At 37.4% G+C, this 17,357-nt stretch overlaps 1 protein-coding gene across 1 annotated transcript in view; it reads right to left on the bottom strand.

Annotated features, from left to right (window-relative positions):
* The window catches only part of ADCY2 (adenylate cyclase 2), a 358,147-nt gene that overhangs the window by 87,769 nt on the left and 253,021 nt on the right, over positions 1–17,357 (bottom strand). Inside the window, exons 5-7 of the mRNA XM_036280720.1 lie at positions 11,302–11,450; positions 7,145–7,256; positions 2,037–2,164 (exon numbers count right to left, since the gene is read on the bottom strand). Of these exons, the coding sequence (XP_036136613.1) occupies positions 2,037–2,164; positions 7,145–7,256; positions 11,302–11,450 (389 nt within the window). The remainder of the gene's footprint in view (positions 1–2,036; positions 2,165–7,144; positions 7,257–11,301; positions 11,451–17,357) is intronic.

The following is a 17,357-nucleotide window of genomic DNA, read 5'->3' on the forward strand; positions in this document are numbered from 1 at the left end:
ACAATAAAAGTAATGTAACAGAAAGAAAAGATAACTGATGATCTGGTAGCATGCCAGTGGATCAGAATAAAAAATTATTTCTCCAAAAAAGCTCTTCAACACATTAGAATAATGTAAACATAACAGAACTGGAAAATAGTTCATTCAAAAGCAGAAATCCTCAGTAAAAGAGTGAATTGTTTAATCCAATATGTTACTGACTCATATAATAAGTAAACTTGTCCTTCATAAAACCTTCCCCATATCTACTCAAAAAAGAAATCAAGAAAGATTGCTTTCTTCACAAAGACCCCATTTCACCCCATGTTTGAAACCAACACTGAGATTGCTTCCAGGGATGGGTTATAAATTTGAGAAAACCAATTAGTTCCACTGATTAGATTCACTTACATGTAGACCCATAGTGTTGGGAATAGTTAATTATTTTTGAAGTAAGTACAAAATATTTTTCATATATCAGAGAAGACAAATAATTCATTTATGGGAAAAAGCAAGTAGGACACAGTTATTTCCCACACAATTTCGTGTGTGTAGCTGAGGCCACACTGACGACCCCCTCCCCCATCTTTATTCTTTGATTTCACTTTACTCATTGGCTTCCCATTCCTGGATCTGCCCAGTGGCCTATGGCGATTGCTACTGAGTTAGTGAATCTGAAACACTTAGGTCTCCTGGACTCAGCTGAGTCTGTAGGGGCTTCATTATTCTTCCCTGGACAACACTGTTTAGTCCCTTTGAGCACATGGCCAACATACACGAGTAGCTAAACACAGTGACAACCCGATTTGTTCCTTTCTCATATAAAGCCCCATCTACTCTAACCCTGAGACACGGAAAAAGAACACTGAACACTGAGTTTCTATCCTGTTTAGACCAAAAATATGGGGAAGACAACTTAAGTCACTTGACTAAAATAGGCAATCAAAATACCAAATAAACTAATCAACAAAGGAGTTTTTTTTAATTTTATTTTTATTTTTTATCATTTATAAGAATAGTCTGACTTCTAGAAGGGCATTACTAAAGAAGGGTGCATTATGGTGCTGGTTAATGAAAATTAACTTTGTATCTGATACTTTTACCCTGTAACTTGTCAACTCTAACAAAAACGTTATTCTACACAAGCAAATCTTCTCTAGAATTAAAATGAAAGAAACTATAGATACAACACAGAAAATATCCTGTGAATAAAAAATGAAACTAACTTCTCAGAGCTGAGAATTGTTGATTAGATGAAGTAATTTTGGGCTGTGTTTTTATATTAATTGCTGCCTGGTGATAAAACTACTTTCTTTCTTATAATTTGTGTGTAGCCATATTATCAGTCAGAAATAATGAGAGATCCTAAGAGTGCAGAGAGTGTCTTTAAGAACAGAGAAGAGCCCTGGCCGGTTTGGCTCAGCGGTTAGAGCGTCCGCCTGCGGTCTGGAGAGACCCGGGTTCGGTTCCCGCTAAGGGCATGTACCTTGTTTGCAGTTTGTCACCGGCCCTGGTTGGTCGTGCGGGTGGCAGCCACTCGATGTGTCCCTTTCACATCGATGTTTCCCTCTCTCTCTCTTCCTCTCTCTCCCTCCCACTCTGTCTGTACAAAAAATGGAAAAATGTCCTCGGATGAGGATTAAAAAAAAAAAAAAAGAACAGAGAAGAGTCCTGGCCGATTTGGCTCAGCGGTTAGAGCAGTTCTGGGTTCGGTTCCCGCTAGGGGCACATACCAAAAAAAAAAAAAGAACAGAGAAGAAATTTACATTTTTAAAAATCACTTTTGAAAACAAAACAAAACTGCCCTTTTCCACAGATTTATAACTCAGTTTCACAAAAAATCTAAGGCTAATAATAGTAATACGAAACTCTTAGAGAAGTCTTACTTTGGATCGGCTTACTCATATGTCAATAAATGGGTCTCTGCACATATGTATTTCAATGTACAATAATGTATTTAATGCCAGTAGACAGATAAATAGAGATAGTGGCAAGTGAGAATGGCAACTAAAAATTATTAAGCTGTTAAAGAAGATTTTACTAAACATGACACTTACTTTATGGCTTCACACATATCCAGTCCCATTTTCACACAATTCTTGGCATGGTTAGGGAGAGATATTGGGAGTCCAGACACACAGTAGTAGCAGTCTCCTAAAATTTTAATTCTCATACATTCATTCTCCTGAAAGAAAAGAATCACAGAATTTCAGTCGCATTAAACACTTACATGAAAATTTAAATTTATACAATATTATCAAGAGCTATTTCTATTGACACAGTGAGTAGGGTTCATGAGGAGAGAAATGAGAACCAGTTGGGTTTCCTTTCACTACCCATCAAGAATGAGCCACCCTCACCCACATGCCCATTTTCCGAAGTTGGAGAATAAGGGAAAGAGAATGAAAGAAAAAAACAGAGAATGTTCTGGAATGATTTCTGTTTAATACTAGCAGAAAAGTATACAGACAGGATCATTCTCCTTAGTCTAAACATCCCAAAACACTAATGGTGAAATGAAACATTCTGTGCAGAAGAGAATCTTCCAGGGCAGAAAATGATGACAAGAACTTCAGTGAAATTTGAATCTATGTCATTCCCTACTATGCTCATAGTCTTCTTTGTTTAGTTTAAAGATTCTTACCCGCAGACATGGATCTTCTGATAAACATCTCTACTATATAGCAAGGCACCATTCATTATTGTCAAGTAATTTAAAATAATTCTGCCCTTCCCAGGTAGCTCAGTTGGTTAGAGTATCATCCCAATATGCCAAGGCTGTGTGTTCGATCCCCAGTCGGTACATACAAGAACCAACCAATGAATGTATAAATAAATGGAACAACAAATTCATGTTTCTCTCTCTCTCTCTCTCTCTCTCTCTCTCTCTCTCTCAAATCAATCAATAAATAGAAACTTTAAAAAATAAAACAATTCTGACAGGTTAAACCAGTTAACTATAAAGTTAGACTAACTCATTCTTTTTCTTGGCTGGGATGTATTTATAATATGGAGATTAACTTTATTCATTTTCATCAATCTTACATCCACTTCTAACATTTTCAACTAGTTTATAGATTCTTCACTAAAATAAAAAATCCAAAATGAAAAACAAAACCAAGTATGTACCAAACACAGATTTTTTTTCCTTTTTAACACTAACTCAGGCTTACATATAAACAAAACAAATTAAAAATAATGAAATGAATATAAAATCTTTTTGTTCTTAAGCATGTTGTAGGTTTATAAAAGTTTTTGAATATTTCTTTCTTTGTCTGATGGAGCAGGTGTACTTTCATGCTTATCGATAGCACTGTAGATGATGTGCTAGTAATTCCTGATAACAGTGTCATAAGTAATAAAAAGCAAACAAATACTTTTTGAGAAGGATTCCCTCTCATATTTCCTAAATAGATATTGTGAATCTAGAATATAGAAGCCTGCAATATTAATAACAGTGAATTCTTGGCATCCTTATTGAACATCAGTTGACTGTATATGCATGGATTTATTTCTGGGCCCTCTATTCTGTTTCATTGGTCTATATGTGTGCTTTTACTTTAGTATCATACTGTTTTGATTGCTGCAGTTTTATAATATATTTTGAAATAAAAAAAGTATGCTGCCTTTTGCTCTTTTTTTTTTTTTTCTTGCTCAAAATTACTTTGGCTACTTCGGTCTTTTGTTGTTCTTTAAGAATGTTAAAATTGTTTTTGTATTTCTGTATAAAATAACATTGGGATTTTGATAAAGATTACATTGAATCTGTAAATAAATTTGGGTAGTATGGACGTTTTAACAATATTATTTCTTCTAACCCATTTACATGGGATGTCTTTCTATGTACTTGCGCTTTTTTAGATTTCCCTCATTGTTTTATGGTTTTTGGTAATTAAGTGTTTATTTATTTATTTATTTATTTTTTAATCCTCACCCAAGGATATATATTTATTTTACATTTATATTCAGAAAGAGTGGGAAGAAGGGAGAGAGAGAGAAACATAGGTGTGAGAGAGACACACCAATTGGTTGCCACCTGCACAACCCTAACCAGTGCCAGGACAAACCACAACCGAGGTACATGCCCTTGGCCAGAATTGAACCTGGAACTCTTTAGTCATTAGGCTGATGCTCTAACTGCTGAGCCAAACTGGACAGGGCAAAGTGTGTTCTTATGCATTTTACTCTTTTTGATGCTAATGTAGATGATTTCCTTTTCAGATATTTAATTGTTAGTGTATAGAAATAAAACTGATTTTTGTAGGTTGATTTTGTATCCTGCAATAACATTTGTTCTAATGGATTTTTGTGGATTCTTCAGGGTTTTCTACATATGTGGTCATGTCATCCACAAAGAGAAATAATTTTACTTCTGCCTTTATAATTTTGATATCTTTTATTTATTTTTCTTGCCTAATTGCTTTGTCTAGGACTTCCAGACCTATGCAGTACTATGTTGAACAGAATTGGTGAGAGTAGGTGTCCCCGTCTCATTCCCTGTTTTAGAAGAAAAAAGTTTGTTTGTTTTTTTACCATTGAATATCATTTTTAGCTGTTGAGTTTTTATGTATGACTTTATTATGTTGAGGTAAGTTCCTTCTGTACCTTATTATTTGAGATTTTTATAATTAAAGAGTGATTAATTTTGTCAAATGCCTTTTCTGCATCTATTGAGATAATCACATAATTTTTATCCTTCATTCAGTTAATGTGGTATAAATCACATTGATTTGCAGATGTTGAACCATCCTTGTATCACAATGGTAAATCCCACTTAGTCATGCTGTATGATCCTTTTAATAAGCTGTTGAATTTGGTATGCTAAGTGAAGTAAGCTCTATACACAAGGATAAATACCACATGATACTACTTATATGATTAATTTAAAGTAGTCAAACTCATAGGAGCAGAGAGTACAACAGTGGTGGCCAGGTCTAGGGGGAGGGAGAAATGGACAGACATTAGTCAAATGTACAAAGTATCATTGATGCAAGATAAATCAAGTCCTGGAGATCTATTGTGCAGCATAGCATCTACAGTTAACAATACTACATTGTATACAAAAAACATGCTAAAAATAAATCTCATGTAAAGTGTTTTAATCACAAAATAATAATAATAAATAAAAAGGGTAAGAGGAAACTTTTGTAGGTAATGTATACATTTATGGCATAAATTGTGGTGACAGTTTCATGGGTGTATACTTACCTCTAAACTCATTAAATTGTATATATTAGATATGTACAGCTTTTTGTATATCAATTATACCTCAATAAGGTAGTTTTAAAAATTTAGAAGGTAATGGTAATTGCACAATGATTTCATGTTCCTCAGATGAAAGTTATGTGCTTTGCACAGTATTCACCTAATGGACTGAGCTATTTATTTGCTTACGACATTCTCCAACCCCATGTTATTTAAGTTTGAGGCATCAACTGATGCCTGAAGCATACTGCTTCTGTGACTAAAATACTGGGCTGGACTCCAATATTGCCTGGATTTTCTTTTTTATGAGTAGAGAGGAACAGCAAGTCACACTGAGGACCTCTGTTGTAGGTAATGAATTGTGTCCTCCCAAATTCATATGTTGAAGTTCTAACTCCAAGTATTTGTGAAGGCATCTGATGTGGCAATAGGGTCATTGCAGAGGTAATCAGTTAAGACAGGGTTATATTGGAGTAGAGTGAGCCCCTAATTTAATATCACCAGTGTCCTTGGAATAGGGAAGTTTGGACACCGAGACTTGCACACGGGGAGAATGCCATGTGAACACTGGAGCCATGTTGCCACCTGACAAGATTGAGATGTTTCCTCATAACATGACCAGGGAGTCCAACAAAAATGCGCTCTTATCAATTCAAACTTTCAAGATATTTTGTTTCAACCACTCTTTTTCTGAAAAAATGAGCACCCAGAAAACTCAACCTTTTCCTTTGGGTTGCTAAAGGAAATAATCAGAGCTATACCCTCATTGACTTTTGAAATCCTCAGTGGGAGCTGTCATGGTCAGGTGGGCAGCATTGGCACTTCATGGGGAACTTGACTTAAGAGCATCTCCGAAAACATCTGCAAGCCAGATTTATTCCTAAGAGGCTTGGAATATTCTGTATTATTTCAATGTGAAATGAAACTTTCAGTAACTAATTTGGGACCAACTCTTCCATATATAAAGAACATATCTTAATAAGCATAACAAAGTATTTTTATTAGGAATGCTTCAAAAGAAAGAATTAGGCTAACTGGGAATGTTTTATAAAAAGTAAAAGTCTAACAAAGAAGATTTTTAAAAAATCAACTTTCCCACCAGAAATCCTAACAGCTCCAATAAATAAGGTCTGGTATGATTTTAGATCACTTGTCATAATTTTGTGTCTGTGAAATTTCCTATAAATGAACATATAAATGGCAAATACTGAACTTACTTTCTTTTTAAGTGGCACAAGGGTCAAAGAATAAAAATGAGACAGTAAATAAAGGACTTAGGGAGAAGGTATGCATTCTATTTTAGATGTTCTTCTAGGATGCTTCTTAACAATATGAATACATGATAGTTACAAAATGATAGTTATAACTGTATGAGAGGAAACCATGTTTCCAACTCCTTGACATCCAAATGCCTGATAAAGGACCTTAGAACAGCACAGAGATATGCAAATTAAATCTCATCATTTAAAAAGTATTTATTATGACCAGCCAGTGTGGCTCAGTGGATTGAGTGTCATCCCATGGACTGAGAGGTCCTGGTTCAATTTCCTGTCAGGGCATATGCCTGGTTTGTGGGCTCGATCCCCAGTAGGAGGCGTGCAGGAGGCAGCCTATTGATCTCTCTCTCGCACATTGATTTTTCTCTCTCTCTCTAAAAAAATCAATAAAAATCTATTAAAAATAAATAAAATATTTATTTAACGTGTGCTAAATTATATATAAGCAGAATATTTAAAAATGGATGTAAGCATGCTAATTATATACTATAGTATTCCTCACCCTTGCTTTGGGTTTGAGACTTATCAGGGCCCAATGGCAAACAAATATAACAAATTTACCAACAATATTTCTAAAGGATTCTTTTCATAAAAAAATAAATAAAAAGTTTATAAAGGGCCAGAGAAAAAGTAAAACAAACTTTTATATATCTTCAAAATTAAAAGGAATCACTAATACTCACCTTTGCAATTTGATCGAATTTTCCAAAAAGTTCGTTCAGCATGTGGACCAGTTCTCCTGGGGAGCAGTCACTGGCCAGCCGGGTGAACCCAACGATGTCAGCATATAGGATACTGTGGGGATGAACAAAGGGGGCAGTGTTTGCAAGTTTACATTCATTAAGAAGGCAATGGCAATTTTCTATTTATTACTATAATTTTTTACATTTTTAATTCATATTTTCATAAGAAAAATGTTATTTCCCTGGAAAGGGAATACATAAAAATTTTGCTAAATGTTCCCATTAAACTTTTTTATGTTAAATTTTTATAATTAAAATGAGAGAAAATAAGTCACATGATGCACTTCTGCCATTCTAGTCTATTCTTAATGCTCCTCCTTCTCTATCAGGATCAAGCCCTCTCTTCCTCTGGTTTATTTGGTATCCATCCTGACAGTTCATTACATCATCATAATCTTGATATCAAATGAATATGGTTTTATTTGTTACATAAATTTGTATTGCAAGAGTTCCTAAAGTAAAAGCAGCAAAATAAGAAAAGTCAAATCCTGTTTTTATTGATTAAAAAAAAATAAAAACAAAACACTGAAATAATAATCTTCTTAAAAGAAAGTCTACTTAACAAAAGATTCTGGATTACTACCTGCTATAAGAGAGAACTGTGTGTGTGTGTGTGTGTGTGTGTGTGTGTGTGTGTGTGTGTCGGGGTTGGGGGATGGGGCAGGGGTTGGTGATTAGATGGGGAGGAGTCCAGGACAGTCACTCTTAGGAAATAATTTTGCAGCCTCCCTTCTTGCTAGTTGGACAAATCAAAAGAAGCTAATAGGGGAAGATGGCCGATTCAGCTTTGGTTGTGCTGAGTTTGATGGTGGTGTCTGTGGAACACCCAAGAGGAAGACACCCATTAGGTAGATGAGTTTGGAAAACTATGGTGGAGCTCTGTGTCTTAGCACCAAGTGTGGTGGTAACTAAATCCTAGGAGAGCTGGAGAGAACAGAAAAAGAGCGAGGAGAGTCCTAACACACTGCAATTGTACAGGAGAGGCTAGATTTAAGGAAGAGAAAACAACCAAGGAAACTGCAGAAAGAAAACAAAGGGAATAGGACGTCAGGAGAGAGGGATGGGGGAATTCTGCAAGTGTAAGGGTGAGGGCAAGGTATCAAGCAACCTGAGCAGTGATTGAGATAAGGGTGCAGAAGTATGTCAAACACAGATTTGGGAACAAGACAGTTGGTAGATTTAGCAAGAATGAATTCTGTGACAAGGGGGAAGTTTAAGCCAGAGAGTGGTGATTTGAAGACAGAGGGAAAACAAAAATCAGTCATAGAAAGTAGAAAAAAATCTCTCTAGAATCTGAGCTATGAAAGGCAGAAAGGTCATTTCAGAATTTGATAGTGGTGTTAGATTAAGAGACACGTCTGTTTATTTTCAAAGATATGATAGGTTTGTGGTGAATGTTTCAACACTAGTGGAAGGGATTCAGAAGAAGACCATCAAGATTCAGGAAGCAGCTGGTAGTTGTTATATTTAGGGCTATAAATTGTTGTTTTCCCTCCCTCCTCTCCTTTTCTGCCCCTTCTTCTCCTTTCCCTCATTATCATCATTATTACTATTCTTGTTGTATCATTGCATAGTAAAGAGCTAGTAATAATTATTAATGATGACAAACATTCTGTTGAATGAATAGTCAAAGAAGAACTAAAAGTCAGCAAGGGATGTTTTTAGTACTATCTATAAACCTAATAATTCTCATTAATGAAAAACCACTGAGGCCCTGGCCGGTTTGGCTCAGCGGTTAGAGCGTTGGCCTGCGGTCTGAAGAGACCCGGGTTTGGTTCCCGCTAAGGGCACGTACTTCGGTTGCAGTTTGTCCCCAGCCCTGGTTGGTCGTGCGGGTGGCAGCCACTTGATGTGTCCCTTTCACGTCGATGTTTCTCTCTCTCTCTCTCCCTCCCACTCTATCTGTACAAAAATTGGAAAAATGTCCTCGGGTGAGGATAAAAAAAGAAAAACCACTGAGGTATTGACTAGATTATCTGTGTTACCCATGCATTGTACCTGCTCTGATGCTTGAAACTGTCCTGTTGCTGGATGAAAATGCCACATCTTCATATTTCTTTAAAAATTAATTGCTACTCCTTGTCATTTAAGGTTTTACATTTAAAGTATTTAAGTTACTTTAAGATTTCAAACATATTTTACGAACTTAAATTTAATTCGATACGGCAGACATATTCTAGACAATGTGTGAGGGAAATTAAGGCCACTGAAGCTGCTTTCCAGTCCTTTGCTTCAGACAGTGTGGCAGTCAGCTTCCAAGGTGGCCCCAGGGATCCTCATCTCCTGTCACTCACACCCTGCACTGTTCCCTCCCACACCGGATGGGGCTGACCTGTGTCAACAATAGGATAGCTCAGAAATGACCAACTAATCACCATCCCGCTAAGCAGCTCCCAAATTCTCACCCCCAGGAATGTGAGACAATGCTTATTGTTATTTTAAGTCACTATATTTTGGGATAATTCATTAGACAGAAATTGATAACTAAAAGAATGAGAAGCCTGAAGTTAGGGGTATCTTTAGTCATTTTTATAGATCTACTGGTTTCCGCATTGTGTCATAGCTACTTACAGATATTCTGTGATCCTGGTTAGATATAGTTGTGTTTTAAATACCCGATATGTGATTTAAAAATATTTCCTGAAATGGAAGAGGCATGGCTGATTCTCACAGTCAAGGTTGGAAAAGGCTATTTCTAGTATAATATACCTTGTTAGGTACTGTGAATGTTTTTCTTCAGTTATGTTTGTGAAACAGTTAAAACCTGAAGACCGGTCAGTGTTTTAAATAATGTTACTCCTTAACATCTATAAATGTTCTTTAATTTTTTCTATCCCCCAAAACGGTGGGACATAAAAAAAAATGTACCCTGATTATTCATGTATCTAAAGGTGCTTTTGCAGTTCTTACTTAACATGCAACCATTTTTCTATTACCTTCTTCTCAATAGGTATTTCCATTGAGAATACCCATAGGCCGGGTCCATGCATGAGATCATTATGCCCCACACCTTGCTCCTTCCTGACCATGATCCCATGTTGATAACATGTTAGTTTTCCTACATTAGCTCTGTGCATGTTTGGGCCATATTTATTACTAGCTCTATCCACCTTTTCTAAAATCTGGTATCAAAATGAGATTCATTTTAGAAATGCATTTATTTTGCAGTTACATTTTTTTTTCTTATTAATGAACTTCAAAATCCTTAACCTGAAGCAATCAGACCAGAAGGCAGCATCATACATTGGGAAGAGTCTGGGCTTGGGAGAGAACAGGTTGATCCCAGTTCTAGTCGATGCTCAACATATTTTAGTTGTTTGTTGTTGTTATTATTGAACTATTGAACAGGGATGTGGGTAACTCCTACAACTAAAGTATTAACATCAAAATATAACAAATGAGGCCGGGTACATGCATGAGATCATTACGCCCCACACCTTTCTCCTTCCTGACCATGATCCCATGTTGATAACATGTTAGTTTTCCAGATACTGTGATTCCAGGATGGCTCCCCGAGAAGGAGCTATGACTGTGCCAGACACTGAAAAGTAGTAACTCTGACTATACTTAAGGTGCACATCAGTCCCCTGGGATGTTGGTACCTGGTTGGCCACACCCCAGAAACCCTTCATTCCTGATGAACAGCAGTCTATCTAGATTCCCTAGAAAGTGCTGGCTTCTCCCAGGCCTGTCTACCAAGCCCATTGTGAGAAATACCCTTGTGCTGAGAGCTCCTGACCCTCCCTTCAACCTTACTGTAAGGCTGAGTGTCCTGGGCTCCAGGGACCATGAGAATAGATCATGGAGCTCCCAGAATAAGGACCCCACTGTCTACCTCTCCCCCTTTTGTGACTGATGGCCAGCCATAGAAATCAGGATTCTGAGGACAGCTCAATAAAATAGAGGATCCTATTTTCTTAACATGAAGCCCCAAGAGGCAGCACATGGATGGATGAGGTGGTAACTACCCTACATGCCAATGTTTCAAAATTACAAAGGAGACATGCCATTGCTAGACATGGGCTTCCAGGTAAAAATGTCCCCACTCCAGCGAATGGACTCCCAGACTTGCTGAGGAGAAGAACAGAGCAGCGTACCTGACGTTGGTGTGTCGCTTGACGTACAGGTTGTGAAAGTTGTTTGTGTTTTCCATTTGGCCGGCTTTGGGGCCCTGCAGCCTCTGGATGATCTCAGCTTTCATTTCCATGGCTATGTGAGCTGGCAGCAGGGACAGCAGAAGCCGCTCCTGAAACAAGGTTGGAAGGAAGACCGAGAGTTCAGAGAGTCGAGGGAACATCCGAGTCATGGTCGACGTCCTCGACTTGGAGTGCAGCCAATCCGAGGACATTTAAATCAAGTTAAAAATATAGATTCTTGAACTACATATTTAAAAACAATAAAATTTTCTAAGGTCAGAGTGTGTTATTTTATTTATTGAGGTCTAATCATGTGTTCTTCACTCTGGAGAATAAAAGGAAGGCCAAGTTATTTCCCCAAGGATATTAGTTATCCATTTTGATTTTAAAGTAGTAGAGTTGAAATAATTTTCGAATGCCAGAACCAGTGGTTAGTTTAAGATAGAAAACACCCATTTTTTGCCGGCTTGCTCATAGGAGAGGTAAGGTACAAGTTTTATTGCACTTCAGAAAGTCAACCAGTATTCCATATTTCCTAAATAAGATAAATATTTTTGACTATTTCATTTCCTCTATGATGAACAGTCAATCCCCTTTAGTGATTCTGAGCTATTATAAAGACAGAGTCAGGAATACTAGCTTCTGTAAAATGTCATCTATAAAAAAACTACACGCGGAAGGCAAAACACTGATAAGAGCTTTTGTTGTATTTTTGGTTTCCAAATTCAGTGAACAATAGCATGCAATATTACACTTATTTTAATGTGTACTTATTTTAGTTGGAGTGGTACTTTTTCATTCTTCTCAAGAAAAATATGCAATATTGTTTTGAGGAAAAGTATCACAGAAGGGCAATCTTTGCAAGTTTATATTCATCCTAGAGTATTTTAAATGTTAATCTACTGTAGAAAACACCATCTTCTTCAGGTATTGTGGATTTCACATTTACTGTGGTATTTTGTGTTGATAAACAAACATTTTTTTAAAGAAACATTTTCTCTAGCTTCCACGTCTTTTTCTCTCTCTGTGTGTGTATGAGAACAAGGTGGCAAAAGAATAGTTGCAGAGGGGAAGCTGGCTTTCGCTCCCTGGTTCACAGAGCCAGGGGTCCATCCACTGGGCTCGCCCCAAGCACACATCACTTTGGTGACTGTTGAGAACTTTCCCTGGAGAAGCAGAGAGTGGTCCAGGAGTGCATCTTGATGGAGATGGGATGACTTTCACCATAGCTCACCCTTACCTGCTTCAGGAAAAGATAGGTGCAAAGTCAACAGAAGACTGAGTATGCGCTTGTAGGGGGACCTCAGTTCTCCACGAAGTGGCATAACTGAGTGTTGAGTCATTCATTCATTCATTCAGCTATTCTGAAAATGTCCATCACTGCCTATTAAACACCAGGCCCCTTGATAAATACTAATAGTCAATGCAAAGCAGAATGAGACAATGTCCCTGATGCTATGTTGTTCATAGTCCTGCAGGAAGCTGACCTACAATGCACTTGCTGTGTGATGAGCCTAGAGGAACAGGCTGGTGTTTGGAGGAAACCATAAGTCTGGAACTCTAGGAAAAGAGAAGGGCAGATATAGTCCAGGAGCATCTGCTACGTGCCATGTGCTCCCAGGAGCTCTAGTCATGTCATCCAATTGAATCAAAACACAACCCTATCTGATTAGGATTATTGCCAACCTTCTCGCAATAGAGGAGAATGAGGTACTTACTTAGAGGGCAGGGTGTTACCACTTGTCATAAGTCCCAGTACTGACATGCTGAAGGGAATGCTATTGGTAATTAAGAAAATACTTTTTATTTAATAATAATCTTTTAAATTTTTGCTAAATTACTGATGTTTTCATTTAAATTTAGAAATTAAATGGAGAATTTAAATGCATTTATTAAGTTAAATTTCCATATAGACATCTGGGAAAATATAAAGTCATATTAATTGTATAAATAATGAGGGCCACATTTCATGTGGTCTAAAATTTGACAGAAATGAAATGCACAGTGACATTAACCCCAAATATAAAATAATAGTAATTCAAGTTAAAATGTTTTGAGGTCCAAGTATGCTGTGGGAAATGGTAAAATATATAAATTTATATTAGGCTGCAATAAGTCCAGAATGGATACAATTTCCACATTAGCAGGAATGTGTGGCTAACAAGCTAGCAGTGAAAATGCGAAGGAGATCCTCGATTAATTCAAAACAAGTCAATAAGAAAGAATCAAAAAGCATAGAACAGGTGGGACAAATAAAACTAAATCATAAAAATGACAGCTATTAGCCAACGGCATCAGGAATGATACTAAATGATGTTTAAAACTGCTTTAAACAAATAGCAGGACTCTAGTGAGGAAACTGAAATTGCCATCAACCACAGTCAGGGCACCTGCCTGGTCACACACTCAGACAGGACCAGGGCAGCCCCAGACAGGAACAAAGGGAGGCAGGTTGCTCGAAGATGCCATAAACTCTGTCATTTTCAAAGCAAATTGACACAGAATATAACTTTGTTAACTTCTAAGCCAGTGATAAGGAATGTTAGTTTGTAGAATAGAGCAGATTGCGAATCTGGACCTAGGCTATCTACTTAGAAATCTCAGGGGATTCTGTGCATCTAGAGAGAAGTCTGATGATCAGTTTAATTAGACTAAAACCAAATCTGTCCTCTTTCTGATGGGTGATAGATGAGTCCAGGGCTGAGAAAAATAAAATGCACCAGGCCACAATGTTCAGCTGACCTAGTTCTACTTTACTATTTCATACCGATGACCTGTGTGTGCATGAGGAGTCAGTGCAGTCTTTTGTTGAATTTAAAGCAACCAGTAGACTCTCCCAATGTTTACACTCATGTCCAGTTATGCTTTTTGAAGGCAATGTTGTCAGCATCCTACCCACATGCCTCTGCCTTCCTTAGAGGTCTCCTGTATCCTTTCTAATGTAGTTTCCTCTGTCCCAACCGATAAGCAAGTAACTGATGGAAATGTCCCCAGCTACTGCACCCATTACCCGTGGGCAGATCTGAGCATGTTCTATCAGGACTGAGCGCCTGTTGCCACCAGCACCCCCTTTCATTAGCTGACCTCCTTCCCTCACTTGTCTACCTGAAACCTCTTCCCAAAGTAGTGACCACACTCAGAGTCTTCTCATAGGGCCTTCTTGGGGTGAATTTAACCAACACATTTCTTCTCTCCTCCACCTGTATTCTCTATTAAGAATATGCTAAACCCCAAAGGTAGATTCCATGACCAAAAAGAAGAATCAAATATAGTAATTCTCCTCCCTGGCTATAGCAACATATAATGACCAAATGTAACTTATGAGATTTTAGACCAAAATGTAAATGATGACTGGCTTTTTTTAGGTAGCTTAAAAAATATATGTTGAATAAAATGGGCCAAGATTTTCTTTTTTAAGAGTGTGAGTGAATCCATGCGAATTTAGATTGAAACAAAGATTTTGGTAACAGCCAGCTAGACAGATAAAATAACCCAAAGTTCCCTACTATCACGTGGTTCTGGTGCCACCAGTGGACCGCAAGACCTATTATTATTAGAGCACAGGAGCAGAATCTGTGCTCTGGGGTCTGCACGTGTCTTCTTGGTGATCACAGCACTGGACAATGGGTAGAGCCTGAAATAAAAGCCTACTTTCAAATGTGGTCAATCAAGACACCATTAAATTTGTTTCCTCCCTTACAAAATGCATAGCATAGTATAACTTTGAAGCAAAAGCCCTATATTTTGGCACATATGGTAAATTGCCACTCAATTCATAATCTGATGAGGTTAATATTTCCATTAATATTTCAGCTTTTTATTAATTTAGCTGTGTGCTTGCCAAATTATCTGAAAGCAACATACAAACTTAAATGCTTTATATACCAGATTTAACCTAGCTACATTATCTCTCCAAGCACATTGGCCGCCTTTCTTCAGGGGACTTCTGGACAATCAAGTTGTCATCAGACAGATTGATGCATACCATTACTTCTTTCTCTAGCTAGAAAAGATTGTATAACAACAGAGAATTTGGCTAATTCTAGCATATTCAAAGGTTATCTGATGAATAACTTGGCCTCGGTTTGAGGGTTCCATTTCAACACAACCTTTTATTAAATCTCTAATTATTATTCATTAGCAATAATGTTTTCTTAGAATTTCCTCTTATTAATAAAAGAGCGACAGTCATTACATTTCAATGCACTATTGATCAAAGTTCAGGACACACTAAGCTCAGAAGTGTTTCTTATGTCATAAAACAGAGCAGATCTTATAGCTTTATATTTTTATGTTATTTTTGTGATTATTTTGGTTGATAGGAAAATCCAATTTAATCAAAGAAGACTTCTACTTAAATTCTGAACTAAGGTTCAGTAAAGTATATCATATCCTAACCATTCAATAAACCATGCATGTAATAAATATTGAAATCTTCTTTATAAAAGTCATGCTCCTTCTGTAACAATTTAAAATGTTTTCTCTTTCAAAATTTCTATTTAGTTCTTATTTTAAATGTAATTCAATTACATCAGGATGCCAAACCAGCACAATGAACAGAAGGTGTATTGTTATAAATATTCCTCCTCCAAACAGGAAGTAGCTATCAAAATGGACAGACACCAGCTCCCTGAGCAGCCACTGTGTTACATGTGGTGCTGAGGAGAAAGATGATGTCCTTCAATACTGTCCTGTGGTATGAAAGGACCAGGTGACCATCCCTGCACTCACTTAGAAAATATCTGCCAGGAACGTGAATGTATGTCAACACCTTCTCATAACTTCTCCTGCAGCAGTTTCATGTCTGTGGTCTCAGAGAACAAGCATCTCCGTGGGCACCAACCTCCATCACTAACATCTCCCTGAAGTTAAGTTCTAGCAACAACTGCTATTGTTGCTGTTTCTCATTTTAACATTTAGTTTGTGTCTCTTTAGGTCCCTCCTTAGAAATCTTGCTTCCCATCACCCAATCAGAAGGCACTGAATAGTCTTACCTATTTCAAAGGTTTTGCTTTATCCTTCTTTGACTTATACAAAAAATTAAGTCATTGTACTTATATATGATGGAGAGCAGCAGCACTTTGCAGTAGAAACAGCACTGAAATGGAAGATGTTGGCTTCTGCCCATTCTCTGTTACTGTCTAGAAAACCTCCACCAAATCACTCCAGTCTTTGCATCCCAGTTTGGTGGTCTAAAAATACATCTATTGACCCAGGTGAGTTGATGGTCTCCATGTCTGTGTAAGTTTCTGTCATTTTACAGAACCACAAGAGGCCCTTTAGAGATTTTACCTCTTACTCTTTTGGAGTCAAATTATTCGTGACACATAGAGGAAAGAGCCCAAGTGCTCAGACCGACCATGGTGCCAAGATGGCAAGAAGGATTGTGGCCAAGGAGACACCACTGGGATCTTGACAAAGAGTACAGGGAAGAGACTGAGTTTGTCTGGTTCTCAAAGAGTGACTTCCATGAGTGGGAGGAGAATGAAGAAGAGATGGTCAAGAGTTTGGGGTACCATATTAAAGGCCAGTGTTGGTAGGCACAGAGAAAGTCAGCTTGTTTCTTCTATAGTGTAGAAAAACTAGAATGCTGTGTACAAATTAAAACCAATGTGCACTTCAACCAATCACTTTCCCGCTTACAAATGGTTATGTCTTTTCACTGCATGCATATATTGTTTCCTCGTTTTACCCTGATCACATTGAATTTCAAACATTTTTGGCAGAAAAACAAAAGGTATAGGTGTGGCTCAGAGAGGGTAAAATGAGGAGGTAGTCACTAGGGAGTCAAGACCAAATGGAATGGTGTCTTCGAATTTCACCATCCATTGGTGGATCTTTCCACTCAGCCTGATTTATAAACTCGGTGAGATGACAGGGATGCTTTTAGAGAGCAAATCATTAATAGAAGCGGAAAGAATGAAATTATCACTCACCTTTGATGACTCAGCAGTTAAGAGAAGTTAGAGAACAAAAGGCTAATCAAGGTCAATTATAAATTATGTCCATAGTCACGA

The sequence above is a fragment of the Molossus molossus genome, unplaced genomic scaffold, assembly GCF_014108415.1.
Source record: "Molossus molossus isolate mMolMol1 unplaced genomic scaffold, mMolMol1.p scaffold_m16_p_3, whole genome shotgun sequence".
NCBI classification, from domain to species: domain Eukaryota; kingdom Metazoa; phylum Chordata; class Mammalia; order Chiroptera; family Molossidae; genus Molossus; species Molossus molossus.